Raw genomic sequence first — 24,032 nt, 5'->3', positions numbered from 1 at the left:
TACCCAGTTAATTAGTTAGGAAGTGAATAACATACATAGAGATATGTAGATATACATGTATACCAAATTTAAATAAATAAAGATATTGGAATTGTTGAGCGATGAAAATGTTGATGTTGCTCCCGCGAAAACCAAGTTAATTATCTCCCTTGAGCTGGGCACTTGAAATGACGAGTTTTATCATAGGAAATATTTTCCCTAATCAGTAATTAGTTTACCAGACTGAAGCAAAGAGGATTATTCGGTATTAAACGAGACACATAAAAGTAGTTTAGGGTAGATAATTACACAACTGCAGTAGCTTATTACTTTCCCCCAGAAATGGTTATGACGGTGTAATGGTCCGATTAAAGCTTTATAATAAACACTTGAAAAACGGGTTAAGGTAGAAAACAATATAATGGTACGAGAAAGTGATACAAAAAAACAGTGTCGGTATTTTCATGTCTTGCATTTGCTTACAATAATTCTTCACGACAGGAATAGATTCGGGGTTTTATCTGGTTATTAGAATATTTCATTATGAGTGAATATATAAGCACAAAGGGGCGCCACTCCTCTTAAGCTTTTGCTTTCTAAACTGTACTAGTACCTTTTTGCTTTTTAGGTCAATAATTAAGATATCCGTGAGTTTATTTTCCTACTCGAGCGGCGACCTACTTGAGCTGCTCGGCGTCAGATCAAATGCCTGCTTTTCACTAAATCCACGCAATAAATAAGGTAGTATTTCGGCAATAACTCGTAGAATATTGTCTTTCGCTTAGTTTTATTTTGTGCCTAAACAGCGTAAACATTTGACAACACATATCTGCAGAGAAAACTATAATGAGTTAAATTGCGCGTGGCCAGTTTACAGGTGCATTTCGTGAATTTACTTGTTCATCTAATATTTATCTCAGTAAGTTATTCGTACCATTTACAATTTACAAACACAAACTTACTTGTGAGTAAGTCTCTTCATGATAGATTGCCAAATTAAGCTGAACTTCAAATAATCGACAGTTATGAAAATTTGCAATGAAAGAAAATATAATTGTCAATGTAGTGCATTATGCTGTTATTCATTTGCCTGTGTTTTCAACTTTTCATTGTATAAAATCCGATTTATTTTTATAGCCTATTTATATATTCAGTGAAACTGCATATTATTTTAATCATTCATCGGTTCTTCTGATTTCATGTAAAACAAGAAAACACAACGTGCTGCGGTGAATATAATATATGTGACCGATTAAATCAACCAATGTTGTAATGTTATAATATTTAATAATTTTTTATCTGTAACGTAGCCAATTGAATTTGTACATATTTTTGGTCGCGTGCAAGCGACTCTGTAAGTCACTTCGTCGGTTCCTGGATCGGTCCGTCGGTCGATCGGTCGGTTGTTCTGTCGGTCTGTCCGTAATACTTTTGTGGTTGGCCTTTTTGATTAAGATCGAAGGTCTGTTGTTAATAGATGCTGGGATTACAATATAAATATTAATATTCATATGTCGTTTAGGTTTACAGAAACTTTTTGCTAGTAAACTAAATTTTTAGTTCTTGATATATATATATAATATATATATATATATATATATATATATATATATATATATATATATTCATGTATTTTATGTGTGTGGTTGTGTGTGTATGTATGTGTGTGTGGATTAACCATACTTCCATCCATTGTGATGTTGTTATAACTTGAAAAGATATCTGTGCTATTCAAGTTTCATCATGTCACGTAATTTTCCGACAACAAACATATTCATTTTCATTTATCGTTTCACTGACGAAAATAATGAGGCGTACATACGAAGATAATAAATTTTCTTAACAATACGCATGCACCCCTGCTTTCCTTATCGTAAACTAAAACTTTCTATAAATTGGGAAGGTAAACGGATAACATAATATCCCTTACACTGGGTAAATCTATAGGGAATTTACAAGTTAAAGATAAAAAATATACAACATAATATATATATATATATATATATATATATATATATATATATATATATATATATATATATATATATATCACATGAACATAGACCTTTTAGAATTTGCGTCTGGAATAAGGTCAGTGGCTTACAAAATCAGACCCCTAATTGAAAGTCTTCTAGGTTAAAAACATGAACACAAATTACTTTACATCTGAACAAAAATGAGATTATAACGCCAGCTATTCACGTTCAGTGCACTATCTTTATAAATAGATCTTTAGTGCAGACTTATACGTTTAACAATTAAAATTAAATTTAGATGTAGAGACATTGACGACATACCGCAGATAAATGCCCTATATTTGAAATATACTCATTATAAAAATGTGGTTGTTTAAACGTGTCGCCTATGTAAGCAAACACCACTTTTGTGTTTTTCGTTGTAAGTTAATATAAATGGAGTAAACACAGAAGTTTTACTGTAAACTTCAAGTATACAATGATCTTATTTTGACTTTTGCAAACTTGGGTGATAAATGTAGAATGAAATAGTATGTACATGCGTGAATAACGCTGTATATGGCATATTTTTAGGAGCAAATAATTTGTTATTTAGGGAATATCATTAAACGAAATAGCTAAATATATTATTTTATTTAAAAAAATAACGAATTAGCTACATTTAAAACTTCGGTAAATGTATTACTTTATGATTATACGCATGAATCAATTGCAAAACAAAAAACTCAAGCTAATTACACTCTTTTTTCAGTTCATAATATGTTCACAATAGATTAATGATTCAAGTAATAATAATCGCAAAGTAAACAAATCTTCTTTACGTTTTAATAATTTGTGAAATAGACAATGCTAAAGTTAAGGTACACTAGTACATGCTCAACCTAGTATTTACATCAGAAGCTATTTAGGTAAGTGCAGATCGGACTCCGAAGTCGGTTAGTCTCTTTAAAAAAATAATGACAGTTTTATTTTAAGGTAGTGAGTTGAAATTGCGTGTCATATACTCGCATTTAGGTAAAAATGCATTTTCGTAAATAATTGAATTCATTCAAAACATGTCGCTAAAACCAAAACAAAGCAACATCTAAGTAAATCGCGATATATCCAGACAGTAGGCGAGATGGTCCAGGGGTAAGGGTTTAGGCTCATTACCGTTGGGTCCCGATTTCGAATCTCGCTAGATACAGCAACTCTGATGAGTCGTACACGACGAAACACGTGTCAGTGAATAATAACATTTTAAAAATAATATATATATATACCGCTACCCATGTGGAGGTTCAAAATTGGTCAAAAGAGAAAATTATTCCCAACTCGCATTTAAGTAAAAATGCACTTTCGTAAAAAATTGAATTCATTCAAAACATATCGCTAAAACCAAAGCAAAACAAAATATATATATATATATATATATATATATATATATATATATAAGGATTGAAAGAGAGAGTGAGAGAGAAAGAGCGAAAGTGTTTTGTCTGAATAATCAAGTTGCTTTAAAAGTATTTATTATTAGGTTCTCTTCCTTTGAATTAATATCAGTAATATTTTATATTGTATTTGTGGGTTTTTTTCTGCGTTTTTAGTTGAATGTACATGCACTATGGCAATGTATAAACGACTTATAAACATACCTGCTGGAGTTGATACAGTGTTTTATTAATGTAGTTCCTTTTTACAATGCCTCCCCACGGGGTAGAGTTAGACACCAGGGTCGTTTTTTAACGTGGAGAAAAGGAACAAAAATAAAAATTGTCTCTAAGTCGTGAAGGATTTCTCTCCACTAACAGAGAACAAGAAATTTAAGTGTAGCATCTGGAGAAAAGATACTACACTTTTATTTATTAATGTAGTTACACTTTTCTGTATCTTTTATATTATCAAATTTCACATCAATATAATCATTTATTTATTGTGATTTTTATTTAGTATTCTTCGTTTTGGCTGCAATTGAAGTTAAATTTATGGGTATTTTTATCTGTTATATTGTAAGGAAGAAATGTAAATTGATGAAACTTAGCAAGTTGTAACCTAGATTGATCTGAAGCATCTTATTAAATTTTCTTTCATGAATAAGTTATTAATACACGTGAGAAGTTTCAAATATATTAGCTACACAACACCCAAATCAAATGCACCAATATATATATATATATATATATATATATATATATATATATATATATATAATGACTAACCTAAAAGTCAGTAAAACAGGAGGATTATTTCATTATTATCTGGATTTATTCAAATGATTGACATCAAGCAATGTAAACCTTTAAAAATCTAATTACTGTCTATTTTCCTCTTAATTTTAAAGTATGTACCGAAATGTAACACTTTATTAAAACGAACGCATCACCATATTAAATCAGTTTATTTTACGGTGAAATTTCTAGGGATATTGTTTCTTTTATTTTTCTAGTTTGTAGCGGTTAAATCTGAAATACTATTCAATTTGGCTTTGATGTTTACATCTGAAGTATATGTTTCGGTGATTGTTAATGACTAAGTTTTAGATAAAAATCCGTCCTTCATCTGCTATGTCTCCAGTTCTAATGAAAAGCGAATTTTTATTCTTATGAATAATCACTAACAAGAAGTGGCGAATAATCCAAAAATCAGTAAAGCAGAAACGAAAAAGTGCATTTGAATTGCGATCGATAAAAAAATTGCTTCCTTTTCTCAATATTTGCTTTCATCCTCTCGATTTAAATGACGGCAATTATAAGAATTAATGTTGTATCATAAAATGCTGGCCTGCTTCCATTTCTCGATGTGCTAAACATAAGCCCATTGATCATGCCATTTATTATTATCGCACCGGTTATTATTTGAAGTAAAGGAGTAATTGTGATCAATTTTAGTAAAATAAATCTATTTTTACGGTGTCGATTTCTTTTTCAATTGTATTGAAGAGGCATACTGAATTCAAGTCGAAAATCTATCGATATATTGTTTCGATTTACAGTTAATTTTTAGCATATAATATCAACCTCTGGTTTTTCCTTACATCCTTAGCTACATGAATAGGTGAAATAATAAGTTTAAGCCTATGATAAATAGAAAGATACTTAAAACGGCGCTAATTTTACAAATAGTCTTTTCCTCTAAGGATAATAATCATTTTTGAAATTTTATACAGTAAAGAGATTTTATTTTTATCCGTTATGTGGAACAATAAATACCGTAATTTCTTTTCAATTTTGAAATGATTATACAAAATTTTTAATTTTCCATTATATATATATATATATATATATATATATATATATATATATATATATATATATATAAGCAACGTTTAGCCTGGTTAGTCCCAGATGGGTGCCCATTTGGGAATTCTAGGCGCTGTATGAGCTCTTCGCTTATCTCGTCATTTGTTTCCAGTCATACACTTCACTTGCCACTAGTATTTAACAATGTTCACTAAGAAGAAGTGTTAATGGAGATTGCGCACCTCCTGCCACAAAAATTTCACGCGCAGGTTCCCCTTCGTGGTTATCGATATTCTGTCAAAGACGGAAGGGGCCTGTGTATATATATTATTTTTTTTAACAGCCAGACAACATGGCGGCTCACAAGAGCTATGGCAGTCAACAAACAGGAAGTCCAGGACTCTAGTTTCACCCTAGCTTGGGTTCATCAGTTAGACACATCCGAACTCAGGATTAGAAACACAAAAAAATTCTTGTGTGTAGCGCGTTCGCCCGTTTTGCAGAATGTTCGCCTCGCATGCAATTGGCTCAGGTTTCCTATCTTGAGTTCAGATGTGTCTAACTGATGAGCCAAAATAAGACTTCCGGTTTGTTGGCTGCCATGGCGCTTGTGAGCTCTGACGTTATTTGGCTTTGGAAATAATCATATAATGTCTAAGATTCTTAAGGTTATATATATTTATAAATATAAATAATTACTGGTAAATAAGGTTACACATACATGTAATATTACACCAATTGAACCTTTAAATCCCAATCTCCGATTTAATTTCGAATTTATTATCATACATGTATCAAAGTATTGACTGCGATATGTAACTAAGACATAATTATATTGGATGTAAACTATAATAATAGACTCCAAATTTTACAGATCCAGAAATGTTCTCATATTAATCCTATTGTAATTACTTGAAAAATTATATAGATACTTTTGTTAAGATTCGCCCATTTTGAGTTTTTCCATCCCTCCTGTTAAAGTCAAGTAGTTTAATGTTAGCGTAACACTTTATTTGAACTTAATTATATTTATTTCGATAGAACTTTTCTTACAATACGTAATCATTCATAATATATACATTTCCTACGCTTCAGCTTACAAGGAATATGATCATTTTATCAGGAATTGTTACATTACTATTCATATGGGTTTAAAAGAGTTTCACATCTACTCTTTCTATGGAGGGAATTTTGTATAATTCCTAGCTTTCAATAAAGCATGAACCCGACGAAAACTCTAAGGATTGTTCACTGGTACGTAAGTGCAGTTCTAGGTTCTGATTTCGGAACAGCTGAGAAGTTAAGCAGATGAGAGAGTTTGATGTGCGAGTCTGGTTATTCCGTCTCCACAAGCGGTTCGCAAGTAAAAAGAAAAAAAAAAACAAAGGAAACAATTCAAAGTATCCGGAGAAATAGATGTAACGTGCGCCACGCTGTGTTTTTTTCAGATCCTTCATTTGCCAACGCTAGTGTAGATGCCCATATTGCTCCCTGTCTCCTATACGTAAATAATTCGAGTGAACTGGTGAGCATGATCAGTAAGTTTCAAATCCCATAGACAATAAATAAAACCTCCAATCGTCAATTCCTGGGAATCGAGGTCTTTAAAGCTGGGAGCTACTTCAGATTTTGCTAAAATCTGCTAGTGCATGCGTTCTTATAGTCGGAGCGCGGGGTCGGGCTGACAGGTTCAGAAGTCCAATTCAGCCAATCGTTGTCAGAATCAAATCCACCCGGATTTGCCAATATCGTAAAATCACATGTGCATATTAACTTTTTATTGGTTTCACACGCTGCGCAAACCTTGATTCTCGGTTCACATTCGTCTTAACAAAAATTCAAAACAATGCTCACTAGAATTTTTTCGAATTATACGTGCGACGTGACGTTTTAGTGAAGGGGAAAAAAGGGTAAAGCTAAAATGTACGCGTGAACAGTGTTCTGAGAGAAAAGTGTTCAAAACGAATTCAAGGTGCGATACTGCAGAAAAAGGTGTGATCCAGACACAAGGGAATGGGGAAAGATGTGGTCGAGACATGAGGGAGCAGAAAAGAATATGTTTCAGTCACAAGTATTCAGAGAATCATGGTTTTCGACGTGTTCATTATGCGTGAGTTGCGTCCGTGAATAGCCGAAAATCACATGCAAACCAAAAAAGAAAAAATGACTGTTTTAATACTTAGTCAAAAATGCGTTCTTTGAAATATGATATATAAAGGATTTTGTTTAAAATAGTCTTTTTTGCGACGGAGTCCACAATGTATTGGGTCCGTAAAAATGGGAGGGGGGACAACGTAAACAAAAGATGAATGCTACACATTGCTGCACCATCAATTAAATTACAACTTTGGATAAGATGAAGAGAAGCTGTTTTCCGTATTGAGCATGAAATCCACACAGAAAACGTTCCCAAATAATGAGATCGAGTTATATGACTGCAAAATTTTTTTGAATAATTGTTACTGCGGTTATTCCATAGTAAACATCATAGTGTTAGTTGTTTATATGCAATGCCGAGCCATACTATAATAATACTATAAAGTATTTGTAACAATTCATGACTAGCGAGACCTGAGGAAATTCAATATGGGACTCATTATTATGTAATATATTGATGTTGGCATTCTTTAGATGTTCAGCGTAAATGGAGACGCCTTGATATTATTGTAGCTCTTTTGTTAAAACTTCAAAACTATTTATCTAAGCTAGCAGAGACGCCCGGCTTACCCGCCCATTACATACGGTTTAATATGATATTAAAATTCTTGCATATTTCGTATATATTATTATCGAGTTAATGCTCTATCGATTTTTATATATTATAAACTTGCGATTTAAAAAGTAAAAAACGTATCTATGTAACTTGGGTTCATCAGCTTCAATCGAAACCGAAACCAAACATATATATATCTTCGATATATATAAAAGGCAAAATGTGTGTGGCCATTTCGTGTATGTCTCGCAATGGCTTTTTTTCGAACACACTCCCCGGAGGGGTACAATCGCTTAGAACTATTTGTATACCTCCTAGATAACAATATCTAGTATTTGGGAACGCGGGTCGCCTCTAGATTTATTTACGTCGACTTTTATGAGATTCGCGCTATTTCGCTCTGTCGCCTGTCTGTCCTGCTTTTTAGTATAAATAAAATGAAACTAAATTCAAACGTTGTCTTCTCGACATCGCGCCGGGAAACGTCCAGAAGCAATCAGCTTTGATCAATGTGAAGTCAAAATCCATATATAAGACAATTGCTATTTATTCTGGACAATGGGGAGCTAGTTTCCCCTCCCCAACATTTTGGGGGAAAAAACACAAAGTTGGGTAAACAAACCCAAAAGCTGTACCGCAGCAAAAGTTAAGTCCGCTCCTTCTATTTGACCTCATTAATGTGGTCAAATAGAAGCAGAGCAAAAGTTAAGTCCCTTACTTCTATGACCTCATTAATGAGGTCAAATAGAAGCAGTTGAGTTAACTTTTATTGCGACCACGTGTCAATTCTGTTTTTATTATTTAAATTCAAATGTGTTTACGTTAGTATGTCGCGGTGGACCGGAGTTAACGTCGCAAGGTTTTTTATACACTTTAATTTCCACTTTGCCTCAAGGGTTCGGGTTCGATCCTCATACTCACCAACCAAAACTTTTTATTTTATTTTAACCCCCCCCCCACCAGTTTTGATTTACCGAAAAGCACACACACCTCCCTAAACCCCGGGACATTTTAATTTCCGACATATATTTAAGTCCATTTTCTAAGCACGCATAGGTGGACCCTCCATCCCCCCTCATAAGCACTATATATTATAGTACCCTTCTATGAAGATATACAGGATTAGGTTTACTATTATTATTGTTGTTATTATTATTATTATTATTATTATTATTATTATTATCAACGTTATTATGACTATTATTATTATCACTATTATTATTGTAATTATCACTAATCTATATATATGTATATAGATTACTTATATATATATATATATATATATATATATATATATATATATTGTACGCATATATATATATATTATTATTATTATTATTATTGCTATTGTTGTTTTTACTATTATTCAACTCCTCGTTTAATTCACCTTTCAGTTTCAGTATTAAACGTTATAAACATCTGATTTATCTAACCGGCACATCAAGCTTCTAATTTAAAAACAATGCTTTCATCCTATACCTAGCACTTAGTGTATGTATGTATGTATGTATGAGTATATTTGTGCGTGTGTGTATTGGGGTGGAGAGGGCTCCCGTAAGCCGTGGTGAAGGCAACCTTTCTAGGAGAAGCAAATCTCTGATATAAAAAACCATAAAGCGGAAGACCATTACCCCCATTAAGCTGGTGTGCAGTTTAATTTGCTGCTGGCTATCTTGCTCTTGCTTGTTGCTGGATCTCAACATTTTGAACCGAGAGAGAGAGAGAGACTTAGCTGTCGTACAAAGCTAAGACTCTGTAACATCATATGTGTATAGATACTCCCTCAGGCATTTGGACTCATGGATTTTAAATGTCTGAGGGAATGGCACTCGTCATTCAGCAATAATCGAAACCGAAATCGAAACTTATGAAGTATTCCTTGTGAAATTACTGATAATAAATAGATTACTAAAGTCGCATCAACTAAAATCAAAACCGTAACTAAGACTTATGAAGACTTTTTTTCAAATTATTTTAGAAAATAGATTATTGGAGTGCCTTTAGCTATAATCGAAACCAAAACCAAAACTTATAATAGATTTTTGGTAAAATTATTCATAAAAAAATAGATGATTAAAGTGCCATCAACTATAATCAAAATCGAAACTAAAACTTATAAAAATTCTTGGTAAAATTATTTATTTTAGGAAATGGAAGTACATAACAATTAAATGACCCGGATGTAAGCGTGACAGAGAAAATAACATGCATGCTATTGTAATAATATATTGATTATATTAATAAACTTATCGTTATATGCCTATTTTAATTAGAGTTTGATCTTTTATAGCATGTGTGCATTTCCTTGAAATAGAACTTTACTTTTCTTTGTTGATAAAGTTATTTCTTATATTTGCAGGCCAAGGAACTCTCAGAAAAACAGATTGCCGGTATGTATTTTTCAATAGTTATTATAGATTAAAGACATACAAATGTTTACATTAATGACAGGTGGACTATCAGAAAATGCCACACGTAGCATATTAAAAAATGCCACAGATTTTATTGCAATCATATGTCATACACATACATACATATCTAGTTATCTAGTTACTTTAATTGACTGAACTAAGCATGCCCCTGAAAGTGTACTGACATATAGCTGTCGCCTTAAAACAAATATACGTATATCTTGCCTAATCTGTACGAAGCACTTATGTACTTCGAAAATATTGTGGATTTATTCACCTTTGGAAAATATAAACATCAATAATATGTATATATATATACATATATATATACATACATATATATGCATATATATATAATAATAATAATTCTATTTTAATATATATACTGTTATATGAAAAAACAAAGTTTGTCTGTGTGGTTGAGGGGGGATCGTTCTCTATGGCCGAGAACCGACGGGGCCGATTTTTATGAAATTTAAAACAAATGTACTTAGATTAATTTCGTATTTGAATGTCTACGATAAGTATCAAAAAGAGATAATGAAAAAATAAGGAAAAGGAAGAGGTGATATTGATCAATGTTATAACAGCCTAACATAGCCAGTGCATTTTATAAAACAACCTTACATAACCAGTGCATTCTTAAATGCACTGGTTATGTAAGGTTGTTTTATTATTTATTACAACACAAACGGCAGGTTCCTGATATATCAGGGATGCGTTCTAAATTAATGTTTCTGTTTAAAGCACGATAAGATTATGATACTGGACTCCAAGCCAAATGCAGATACACCAGCCATAAAGAGCAGTATGTTTAATGATATGACAGGTGCTCGTTTTTAATGAATGTCTCTATATAAAGCAAAATTGAAGTATGATATTGACTTTTGAATTGTAAATTTTAATTACAACCATAATATATATATATATATATATATATATATATATATATATATATATATATATATTCCAAAATAGACTGAAATTTATTGTGACCTAAGTAAAGTTTGTAAAGTTTCCTCCCGGCGAACCGGGACGGTCCTCAAAAGAGGAGGCAATCAATCAGTTTCGATGACATAAAAATTGCGGAGAGTAAAACATTTGTTGGTCCTCATTCAATCACTGACAACGCCTGATTACACTGGTAGTATATATATATATATATATATATATATATATATATATATATATATATATATATATATATATATATAACCTGTCGAATTTAAACCAACGTTTATGAATGCATCCCGTCAGAATTTCGTCTTTTATGTTTAAGAGAATGGATTTACTCTCATTATATTTTAATATAGAAGAGAATCTATCACCCGGCATGTACGCTTTATAAGATTCAAGTATTTTCTATTTAAAATTGGAGGGAATATTTCCTTAAGTTGCCAAATATGTTTTGATAAATATATATGGTTTTTGAAGGATAGATTTTTAATGAGTGCTTATGTATATAAATTTATTTCGATTTTTACGGAATTGCTCTTGTTTACAACAGTTTCTATATACATGTATGACAAGAAATGTTACTAAAACATTATTCCACAGAAAACTTCTATCAGATAACACTGACATAATATATATATATATATATATATATATATATATATATATATATATATATAGCGCGTATACATGTATAAGAAGCGAATTCTCATGATTTATTATGCGATCGTATCTGTTTTCCAGTTTGTGTAAACGCGTTCTACCCCTGCATATTATTTTCTTTTATAAATAATAGTTTTAGATTGAAAGCTTTAAACAAACAATGCTTACCTCTTATGTTAAAAATATATTCTAATTACAAAGAGAATTTAGTCGAAATAAGAGTAACTTTTTGTATCTACTTTTGTAGTTTCAGATTTTCCGGTCAAATGTGAGGAAAAATTCTCGTTTACATTTTATATATAATAAACATGCATGTCAGAAAAAGGAAGAAATGGAGAGAGGGAATTCGCACCAATCTATGTATAACATGTCTGTATATCTAATATTGATTAAACGATCGATATCGAGTCCTAATGTCTTCCTTGTCGACTTTGCCTTTGATTTTCCACCATTTACATTTTCCATTGAAATCGATAATTTTTCAACTATTTTCTTTTTGAAGAAATTTATTTAAAGCAAGTGTCACTTTGTTTTCTTTCAAATTCGAACCTATATTTTCCTGGTTTCATTTTTTCAACATTATTGGTCATAATCGGCAATCATTTCTTTAAATAAATTAGATGTTTTATCTTGATAATAACCTTATCACCTGTAAGCAACTCACGCTATACTGAATTGCATCAAACTCTTATAATGTTAAACAATCATTTCTAGTAGGACATCGTTATTTAATCGATCTATAGTTTACTCATTCCAACCAACTTCATAGTTCAGGAATCACTTACCTTTGAATGCAAATATCATTTAGTCAATATGACATACCATCATTTTTTATCACTTATATATACTTTATACATGTATCATTCTATATGTATCTTTTTGGAATGCAAAGCTACTCTAAAAATAAGTCAGAATGATAAGGATAAAATACGTATATTCTTTATGGAATATACAAGTTCATTTTTCAATAACTATTTATGGCATTTATTTCCTCGCTGTTCAGTAATCTGATGAATTATAATCGCGAATTTGTCTCCTTTTATTTGAATTTCTGTTTTATATTTTTATCCCTGATGTGTTGGTCGTGTTACAATGAACACGGAAAAATTATTCTGAACGCCAACTGGTGTAATATTTCACAAATGTATTTTTGTTGCGTGGCCACAGAAATCATTGAACACGTTTATATTTGTTAGCTCAGCCATATAAATAAAAATAGTATTGCAACTGCTATCTTAGAAATACATAATCTTCTGAAATACTTTCATTCTATTTATTTTCATCTGGTGTACTTTTTCAGTTTCCGGTTTTATACTCACAATTTAAGCTCTCTGAATAAAAGTACAAATAAAAATATGGTAGCTTTTGTACACCGTTTTCATCTTCTTTAACGTTATGTAACACTGTTCATAGGAACTATGGAATTTGTCCGCCAATAAATGGAATATTATTGAAGATAAACAAATGGAATTTTGCAAATATATCACGAGGAATGAGTCTCAAAATGATTTTATATTCATGGAATTCGCATTAAATTAAACACAACGAATAATATAAAATGCTTGATTTTATACCTGTCATTGACACATTAAAAAGTCACAAATATAATCTTGAAACACATGTTTTCACCTCATTTGCCGTTCTACACTTGATTCGCATTTTCCTTCCACGCGCAGAAGAACAACGACCCTAGATCGGCATTCTCCTTCATCTAAACAGTGAACTTATTAGTCGGAGTGTAGCTCCAATGTAGATTGTCAGCCAGGAAGCGAAGTTCAAAATAGCATAGATAGTTTTACGGACAACTTCGTTTATATCATAAGACTGTAAAATTATAAATCCTTACAATATAGAGGCACCGATATACCCACTTTTGTCATAACAAAAACCCTGGATTTTTCTCCGTTAGCTTACGGCCTAATCGAAAGTTACGGGAAGCAAGGCCAGGGCTACAGGAAAAATACGGGGGTGTATTGATGTCCATCTTAGTCAAATAGTCTCTGACAGGAATGTCGCACCCTTGAGAAAAACTTAGCGCAAATCATCCACATTGTCTGTTCCTCGCATACTATACGGTTCTACACTGACATAAACCTGTGCACTTATTTTCTATATAGACAAGACTATCCTCATCCATAAATGTCTTTATTTGGCCAATCAGCTCTATTGCTTTAACTTACTTCTCCCATACTTCTCATCATCCCTCACAGAGTCCCAACCTTCCTTGAATTGCTCATCCTACTCAAAAACTGATGCTCGATCTAAAGCAGTATGGTTCTGTTAAATTTCACAAGTTTAAAACATATTTGTTTTTGCATATACTTCAATTAAAGTGTCATTATTCCAGATTGCATTTTGTAATTCACAAACTGTAGCAATCAGGGTGTATTCTGATTCCTAATGTAATTGTTAATTTGAACCTGAACTCATAAATATTGATCAGTCAGCACATAACATTTATAGCAATAACATACTGAATTGTCAAGCGTCTACAACATTTTGAAAAGTCTAGACACTTATTGAAGACACATTATATATATATATATATATATATATATATATATATATATATATATACGTACAATGTGGCGTCCAAAGGAAATGGTAAAAAAGCATCTCTTCATAAAATGGGTACGCAAGCTAGTAATAGCATAATTGTATCGTGTATTGTAATAGTAATATTATAAGGAAATTTGTTTTTTTTTTCATAATGAACGATTTTATATACTGCAAAAGGCTTAGCTTGCATACAGGAAATATGGAGGAAAACAACTTTATAAAATTGAAAAAATACACGTCAAAATAAATTGAGATCTTTTATGCAGTAAATATGCTGACGATGTTTTTATTCAACATTGCACAATTTTTCTAGCTGAGTTATTAGCTGTAGAAATGTGCTTTGATTGATATTCTTCGATAAACTAGTTCTGGAGAGAGAATATTCATGGTGTAAGTACAGCCCCGCAATCATATTACACTGTAAATTAAATATATTTTTTTGAAAACGAAATCCACCGTCAAGCGAGATACGGCCCCAAAATATATGAGTATCTGCCTCGTCGTATATATTCTAAAAAAATATTATATAGGATTCTAATGCTAAAATAGAATACGAAATAGGTAATTGAACAGTGTTTCATAGTATTTTTATAATGGGCATTATAGAAATAAAACTGACAACTGAATATTAATGATGAGTTTAAAGCTTGCGATATTACTGCGCAACGATGACCTTAAATTTCAGGGAAACTATTCGTCTATGTGTTTGCTATGAATTTTGATGTATGCATTTACTTAAGTATATATGCTTATAAATATCAATTCTATAGGACGCGGCCACCAAGATGGAGTACATTCTTCGACATGATGGTCTAAAACTATATTAGATAAAGTGTAAAAATAAATAACGAATAGGTTATACAATGGGCGCTTGGTTTCTCATCGCAACGATGTATTTTACGATATTGCTAGTTGCACAATACGTGGGTTTGTTAATTATAATATGCTATGGTATATGCATTAATTAGCATCCCTAAACACACGTTATAAAATGACTGAAGGCGAGAGGACAGGGTTGAGTAGTTGGCACGAAAATACGAGTAAACATTGGTGCTGGAAATTATTATTATTCTTTCAGTTTTAAAGTTGCGAACCGAGAGTTGGATTTTACGAAAAGAATTGTCGCTACAAAATGAAGAAATTAAATACGATTTAATTGCATTTCATGAAAAAAAACGTCGCTGTTAAATCCAGTAATACAAATTATTCGGTTGGATTTTACGAAACATTTATCGCGGTTTAATGGAGTAATAATAATACGGTCCAGCTCGATTTTCTGAAACAAGTTATTGTTGTTAATTTAATAAATTAAAAGACAATTCAGAGGGATTTTCTGAGAAGAGTCGTCGTTTTTAAATTAAGAAAGAAAACACGATCTAGTTAGAATTTATGAAACAAATCAACGTTGTTAAAATAAGTAATTAAAATACGATTTGCTTTAATTTTAAGAAAAATCGTCTCCGTTTTATGGAGAACAAAGAATACAACCTGATTAGATATCATGAAGGTAGTACTAGCTGTTTATAGCCGAGTACTGAATTCGAGGCTGTATATAGTCGAGTATGGAATGCTAGCGGGGTCTATCGGAGAATTACGTACTAGCTGAGTCTATTCGATCCGAATATATGTAAACTTTAGAGAGAAAACTTTAATGCCTACTGAAAGAATATCTCAATGCTTACAATACACTATTATCGAGCATCTTAGTTCTCTCAGTACACAGGTTAGTCAGGCAACTTGGAATTATGGAAATTTTCTGTACAAGTAATTCCTGATTTAATATTTATAATCAATGAATATTATGGGTTCCATGGATTTTAGGTATTGCTAAACAATAGTTGCTTTTACGATTAATAATGCATCTGCTCTAAGTGATGTGTTCTATATTAACTGCACGAAGGAGTTTACTTTACCAGACTATATGAATCCGTATCCTGAAATCCGGTAAGACCAACAGACCACAGGAAAGATATACTATAACATGTTAAATGAACTGTATGAAAAGGAAAATTTATTTATTCAACAAATATAATAACTCAGAGTTTAAGTGGTAAATAAATTGAATGAATATTCAAATAGTCATGTATTTCATGAAGAGAATTAATGTTAACACCCCCTCCCAAATGGGTGTCACTTTTTCCTGATAACATCAACTAATCTAAGATAAAGCAAATTAAATGTTTTTTTTTAAACCAGGGTGTTATTGATTAGTGAAGTTTTATTAATAATTTCAACTTTTCCAATTGTATGTTTGTAGTTTGGTGAATCTCACACACACAGACACACACACACACACACACACACACACACACACACACCACACACATATATATATATACATGTATATATATATAAAATAATTTAAAACCGTAAATAAAAATTTACAATAAAATTTATTATTCCAGAGAATACTCCAAAAACAGTTTTCAAAGGTAATTCTGGAGTTTCACATGACCCCATTCTTGCTATTCCTCTGATCAGAGGAAAATAAGAAATTAGAAAATTACAATTGTAGCAGAGCTTACATTTGCTGTTTGATGCATTAGATGAAACAACAAGTTATGATATTTAGTCAGAAATTGTAAATATATATATATATATATATATATATATATATATATATATATATATATATGGTAGATCCATCTAACTAATCGTATTACTACTTGGATATTTAATTATGGCAAAACATGTTTCCCATAATATATAGAGCTAAAGAAATTAATTATATGCTCGTTTTGGTTTGGAAAACTAGAACCTTGAAATAATCTTTCAATAAGTTAATTCATAAATACATTTTAAAACAATATTGTGAAAAGTAAAGGAGGCGACTAAAATAGAGGTGTATTTGTTAACATATATTCGTTTTAAATTCAGCAGAGTTCAATTTTTCGTAATCGAATCATGACGAGTCAAAACGCATTTTATTTTGTTCACATTTTATTCGCCAAGTACTACCGCCGTCACACACTACCACGGCTTATTTGTACTCACAGGGGACTTAAATTACGTAATTTATATATTCATTATTACATTTCGCATTTACCTTCCCTTCTTCTACACTAACAATACTAACACCTCCCCGTACTGGTATCCTTACATTCTTATTGCCTGGCACTACCCATTCCAATATTTAGAGATTATTGGAATAATTACATTCGCTATACGTAACAAACACTAAGCAACCTTAATGTCCGTCATACCGATACATACATATAATTGCAATGTAGCTAACTATCAATATCCAACAATTTCCTTTTTTTTCTTTTTATTGGGCGGGGATTATTTTCATTTACTTACTTTCGGTTTTATTTTCCACTTTTTCCATTTTTTTTTAAATACACGGACTGCGTTTCTTCAACGTCACGGATTGACTTAATTTCATTTACACGTTATTGCTTGGTTTAAATAGAATAAAAACAAGAGATTATTTCAGTTCAGTTTCCGTGGAGCAGTAGAAAACCAGCCCGTTTTATAACCCTCTGATTGCACGTTATGCCCAACCAGAGTAATACTGTTTGAATTATTATCATTTAATTCATTCAGTTATATTTTTTCTTTTTTTTATAAAGAATTGAAGGGGAAACCTTTATTTGTTTCTTTTTTGTTTGTTTTCATATAAAGGTTCTATTTTATTTTGTACGGTAATATGTAAAATAATTGAAACCAAGTATTGCAGTTAATACAAACTAATAAATGATGAATACACGAAAGCAGCTTCGATTCATGTCTTTAGGATAGGATTCAATGTTTTAAATTTTGCTTCGTAATAAAACTTTGAGAAACTATTTTAATCGCAGAGCCAGGCTGGTGGTTGCTCAATACCCTTAATATACCAAGTATCTCCGCCTGTTCTTGACATTCCCTTAGCCGTACTTACCATGAAGAGTTGGATTGCCTATTCTGAAAGCCGTTCGTAACATGAGGAAGTTGGAGGTTGGAGGGCAACAGAAGCAGCAACAAAAACAACGACAACGTACTATAACTACTATATATATATATGTGTGTGTGTGTGTGTGTACGTGTACGTGTGTATATGTACATATAAATCTGTGTTTATGTGGGTATATGTACAAATATTTTTTTGCATCTTTACATAGCACCGAAAGATGTAGAAAGTGAGGAAGCATGGCTGTGGAAATCCTTTTTCCCGAATACAATGCCAAGCATATAACAAATATACCTTTTGTTGTAAAAATCTAATGGATAAACATCTGAAGAAGTTGGTGGGGACAGGGTATTATTATGGAAACAAAATCGTAAAATTTCCAACTCATCAATGAAACAGATGTAATGGAAAAAATCCAGGAAATAAACAAAGGTTATAAAAAGAAAACGTGAGTCTTTGAATATTCAATAAAATTTTGCACTATATATATATATATATCAATATATATATCAATATATATATCAATATATATATATATATATATATATATATATATATATAAACAAGCATTATTTGGTTACACATTGTATAAATTGTCCTGTCATAGTTATTATGCAAATGCCTTCTACGCTAAAGACCTCCAATATACGTGAAAGACTGGTCCATATACGTGAATTAAAAAGTAACACATACCTAAAACTAATATGAATACAACATGAATTCACATTTTTACTGTGATGCCTCGTTATATTTGTCGTATACTATTTTTGAACATATATATGAATATAGATATGCATATATATATATATATATATATATATATATATATATGTGTGTGTATTCAAGCACATTAACATAACAGCAGAGTTATTTTTTCCGATTTTTCTTGATATCTTTATCATTTGCCAAGCGGTTTTTATTTTAATTTCAGCAAGCATATAATATAAAATGGCACTGAAACATTGTTGTTCGGCCAGATTCTGTTCAAGCGCTTTCTATCGGTTCATCTTATTATTATCAGAAGCGATTGTTTTTCTTTTCTTTTCCTTTGCATTTAAGGTTGTGATGTATTGAATTTGTTCTTACTCGGCTATAAAAGTTGGCGCAGGAGGTTTGGGGTCGAACTATTTTCATTTTATGTTTTTTTCTAATTTTGTTTTCCTATTGTATAGTTTATTTAATTTATGTTTTGTTAGTATATTTGCCCAGGTGTTAAATGAGATCCGGTTTAAAAAAGGCTGCGCTTTTTTATAAGTATGGCTTCTAGAAATTTTAGTCGTCGTGTGCAGTTGCTAAGATATCGGATTTTTGTATTTTTAATTTATAATGCGGGACGAATATCGGTTTTTATTGTGGGATTTCAGGTATGTTTTTATGGCAACACTGTCAGCTAAATAATAGTTTACTTATCAGGTTAATGTTGTTGTTGTTGTTGTTTAGTCGATGTCTGCGTTGTGTGAGTTTTTAGAGTGGGTTCAGGGACTTTCTTCGAAGATGCAAATAAATTAATACACTACATTAGTTTGGTTCAGTGCGGTGTTAGTATTGTTATTGTTTTAAATGTTAAAATGGGAGTTTTAAATTTTGTATAATACATTACTATTTGTTTTCATCGGTGGTTTTGTGGTATCTTTTAATTAAGTTTGTTATTTTTTCATCTGTTTTGTAGTTAGTGTGTAATTGGGTTTTACTGGTGTCGTTTTTCTTAGATAAAGAATTTATGTTTTTATTGTGGGATGAGTTTAAATAAAGGTTTATGTGTTTATCGAATATTTTATTGAGAAAGTTATTGTTTAATAGAGTATGTTTTATGTTTGTTAGTTCCTTGGAAAATATTTGTCGGATTGATGCTATATTACATTAGTGTGCAATCAAATTTTTTATAAGGGCAGTTTTATATTTTTCTGGGCATTCACTATGGGATGGCATGTATGTGCATATATATATATATATATATATATATATATATATATATATATATATATGCACGTATATATCTCACTATATATATCTATATGCATATATATGCATATGTAGATATATATATATATATATTTATACCTATTTTTATGGATATATATGTATATGGATATATATGTGCATTTATATGTATATGTTGAGAAATATATATATACATATGTATATGTTTATACATATGTATATATATGTATATGTATATATAGATATATGTATATATAAGTATCTATATATGTAATATATATATATATGTGTATATCTATATATATATGTACATATATATAAGTATCTATATGTGTAATATATATATATATGTATATCTCTATATATATGTACATATATGTACATATATATATATATATAGTAAGTTATAAAATATATATGGCAATTAAGCTACACTGAATATTCCGCGTTTCATCTACTCTAGGACTCTTTAGGCTTATGCGCGCATAATGTATATATATGTATATGTATAAGCCTGAAGAGTCCTAGAATGGATGAAACGCAGAATATTCAGTGTAACTTAATCGTCATATATATTTTATAGCTTACTAACTAGCTCTACCTACGTATTGAGCACTTTTTAAGTAAATGCTATAAGTTTACGCATAAATGTATAATTTCGTATAGTAATTTATGTGAGTAAATGAAGTAGTTTGAGTTGATTAGGAACACAGATTTATACGTCCTGTGGTATTGAGTTTTACAGAATATTTTCAGGAGGTAACAGTATATAAGACAATTCCAGCAAAAAAAAGACAATATTACATAAAGAAACTATATCTGTCCCTTTCCATATATATATATATATATATATATATATATATATATATATATATATATATATATATATATATATACATATATATATATACATATATATATATATAAAATTATCTTAAATTAAATCACAATACTGGTTCCTTATGGAGATATATAATTAGTAGCAAGAATTTTGCCATTTTTTAATCGCGCAACTACTTTACGTGACACCTCTTTTTGGCCACGCAAATCCTTAGTCACGAGACCAATGTAATGAATCTGTGCAATATACTTTACCAGGCCACTTACTGGGAACGGCAACTTAATATGGCTTTGTGTTTTCCACTTCGATAATAGGGTCGATATGCCGCGGATCGCGTAGTCGATGATCGCCGCTATCTTCTGCTGAAAAAGAAGTTCATTAAATTGGTTACTTTTTCAAGTTTTATTTTTAGTCTCAGGAATAATTACAATACTCTACGCCGTTTGTAGTTTTCGTATAATTAATTTATTACAAAAGAGAGAATCAAGAATATTAAGAACGTAGTTTTCTTTTCACAAAGGGTTAGATTAAAAGCAATAACTTGTCGATTAAAAGTTTCTACCTTGGTATACAAGAACGGCGTTGGTTGGGCTTCACAAGTGCCGATTTCTTGCTTTTGTCGGGTCTCGAATGGGTGAAATTGAACGGCAGGCGAGCGCAACGGTGGAAAATTTCACCGACTCTATCACTCTCAGAACTCGAATGAACTCATCTCACACTGCAATTTCTACTGTTTTTCTTGCTTCTGCACTGGCTGAAATGTAGATATTTATGGTGGATAGATTCAATGCTAGATGTTTCTGGCGGCCAATCATCATCCAATTCGACACACTTTGGTCCTTTATGATTTGATAGTCAGCTATTTCTCCCTCATATCAAGATCAGGTAATTTCGACCGACGGTGGGTTCCCATCGATGTCGTCTCACGAACTGAAGGATTCAAACCCCCGGAAGACAAAACAATTAGCTACTTCTAATAATTTTGTCAAGTCAAACAATATCATTCCCGAAAACTATGGTTCATATTTTCGTCTTGTTTTCCTTCACACAGAGTGCACTTATTTCGGCGGACCCACCATTTTCGATTCTAACCAGCAGTATTATGCGGTGTTTTCCGAGTCCTGCCATTAAATAAAAAAGGCTCAAATTTCTCCTTCGCTTGCCTCCTCCTTGGAGCATTTTCAAGCATATCTCCAATTTAGCTATCTGCAACCCCACCCCTGGATAATTCTCCTCTAGTTGAATTACAGTATGTGTACTGCTTACATTCAGATCGACATGAAACCAGCTCTGCCGATTTTATCTTTGATTTTGCAGGCGACGATTCTAATCTGGGATGTCATTCTCACAAGTGTTTGGCCGATAAAACACGAAACTTATTCACGTCAATTGTATTAAATTTGAAATCGTAATACAGAACTTGTTTTTTTAATAACAGCATAGATGATAACATTCATTTGAATGATCTAAATTATACAAATTATTTCCGGAAATTCTTGAACTTGTCACTTAGTGTATTTATTTCAGTTTTATTTTTCGAAACTTGTTAGAAAATCACAGATAATGACTTTACCCGACTCCCAGATGACCAAGCTAGAGAAACGCTTGGTGTATAAGAAATCGAGGAAATGCCATAGACAGATGTTTAATCAAGAACACTGCCCTTTCTCTTATCACAACTTGCATGCATGCCAAGTCATTCGCACATGATCTATATATATATATATATATATATATATATATATATATATATATATATATATATATATATCTCCGGTAACCATATTAACTAGTCTCTTAAGAATTATCTTCTTAATACAACGAAATATTTGCCATTTAGTTTTATTTGGTGTCAATTGTTATCTATTCTCGCAATATGTACAGTTTACGCTTGACATATTTAGATAAGAGAAATCGTTTTGTTCCAAAATTTCCACTTTGTATAATGTCGAGCATAACATACGTATGTAACTATTTCTTATACGTTACTTCGCGTGTAAAACCGCCTTAGATCATACATGCGCTGGAAAATTGATCAGATTTAGCGCCAGTTTGTGTAGTGATTTGAATGTGCCCTTCAGGGAGTGGAGTGACATATTTGGTATAATACGATTTAAACACACACACGTAAAAAAACACACATAAACAAGAAGCGCGAATATTTATTAAAACAATGTGCATTTTCATGACAACTTCTATTTTTGTTAAATAAATTGTGTGCATTTCTGAGTAAAAAAGATTAATGCATTATAACTACGGGAATCAATGCGGAAAAATATGTTGAATTAGGATTTGGATTGAAATGAGATTTAAATGATGAAAATGTTTTATTTATAGATTTGGAGATATCAATTTCGTAATATTGACATTTCTAAAAACCGTAGGAGATTGTGTTTTACAAGAACATTATCTGTGAATAGAATTAAGTGGAGTGTTATATACTATATACATACAAATACACAAACGCGCACATATAAGCAAACATACATGCACACTGCAATTATGAACGGAATAAGTATTTATATCTCTATATTTTGCTGTTAAATTAATTTTGAAAGGAGAAGAAAGAAGAAAAGCAATGTCAATCTCTACAGTTGAAGTAAGAGATTTTAACTATATTTGAAAATGCAAATATAGGATAGATACAATACAAGCATGATCTATTACCCGAGATCAATAACAAAAGAATCATCATTTATTATAATAAAACGGTTTCATGATCTATGTACAATGCATTAAACCGTCGGGATTATGTCAGCCAAATAGAAGATATAGTGGATGGTAAAGAACATTTTTAATTAGGTTTATAAGCACCATTGATGCGACAGGCTCTTATAAATCAAATTCCAAGAATATTCTTTAAGTTAGTGAAAAGAAGTGTGCTCCCA

At 31.3% G+C, this 24,032-nt stretch overlaps 1 protein-coding gene across 1 annotated transcript in view; it reads left to right on the top strand.

The window, feature by feature from the left end:
- The window catches only part of LOC145256185 (calmodulin-alpha-like), a 265,833-nt gene that overhangs the window by 175,871 nt on the left and 65,930 nt on the right, over positions 1-24,032 (top strand). Inside the window, exon 2 of the mRNA XM_080114774.1 lies at positions 10,246-10,276. Coding sequence (XP_079970900.1) covers positions 10,246-10,276 — 31 coding nt within the window. The remainder of the gene's footprint in view (positions 1-10,245; positions 10,277-24,032) is intronic.

Source organism: Euprymna scolopes, chromosome 32 (assembly GCF_053919585.1).
Source record: "Euprymna scolopes isolate OS-2025 chromosome 32, ASM5391958v1, whole genome shotgun sequence".
Classification (NCBI taxonomy): domain Eukaryota; kingdom Metazoa; phylum Mollusca; class Cephalopoda; order Sepiida; family Sepiolidae; genus Euprymna; species Euprymna scolopes.
The sequence above is the reverse complement of the archived record's forward strand: the minus strand, read 5'-3'. Positions and strand labels throughout refer to the sequence as shown.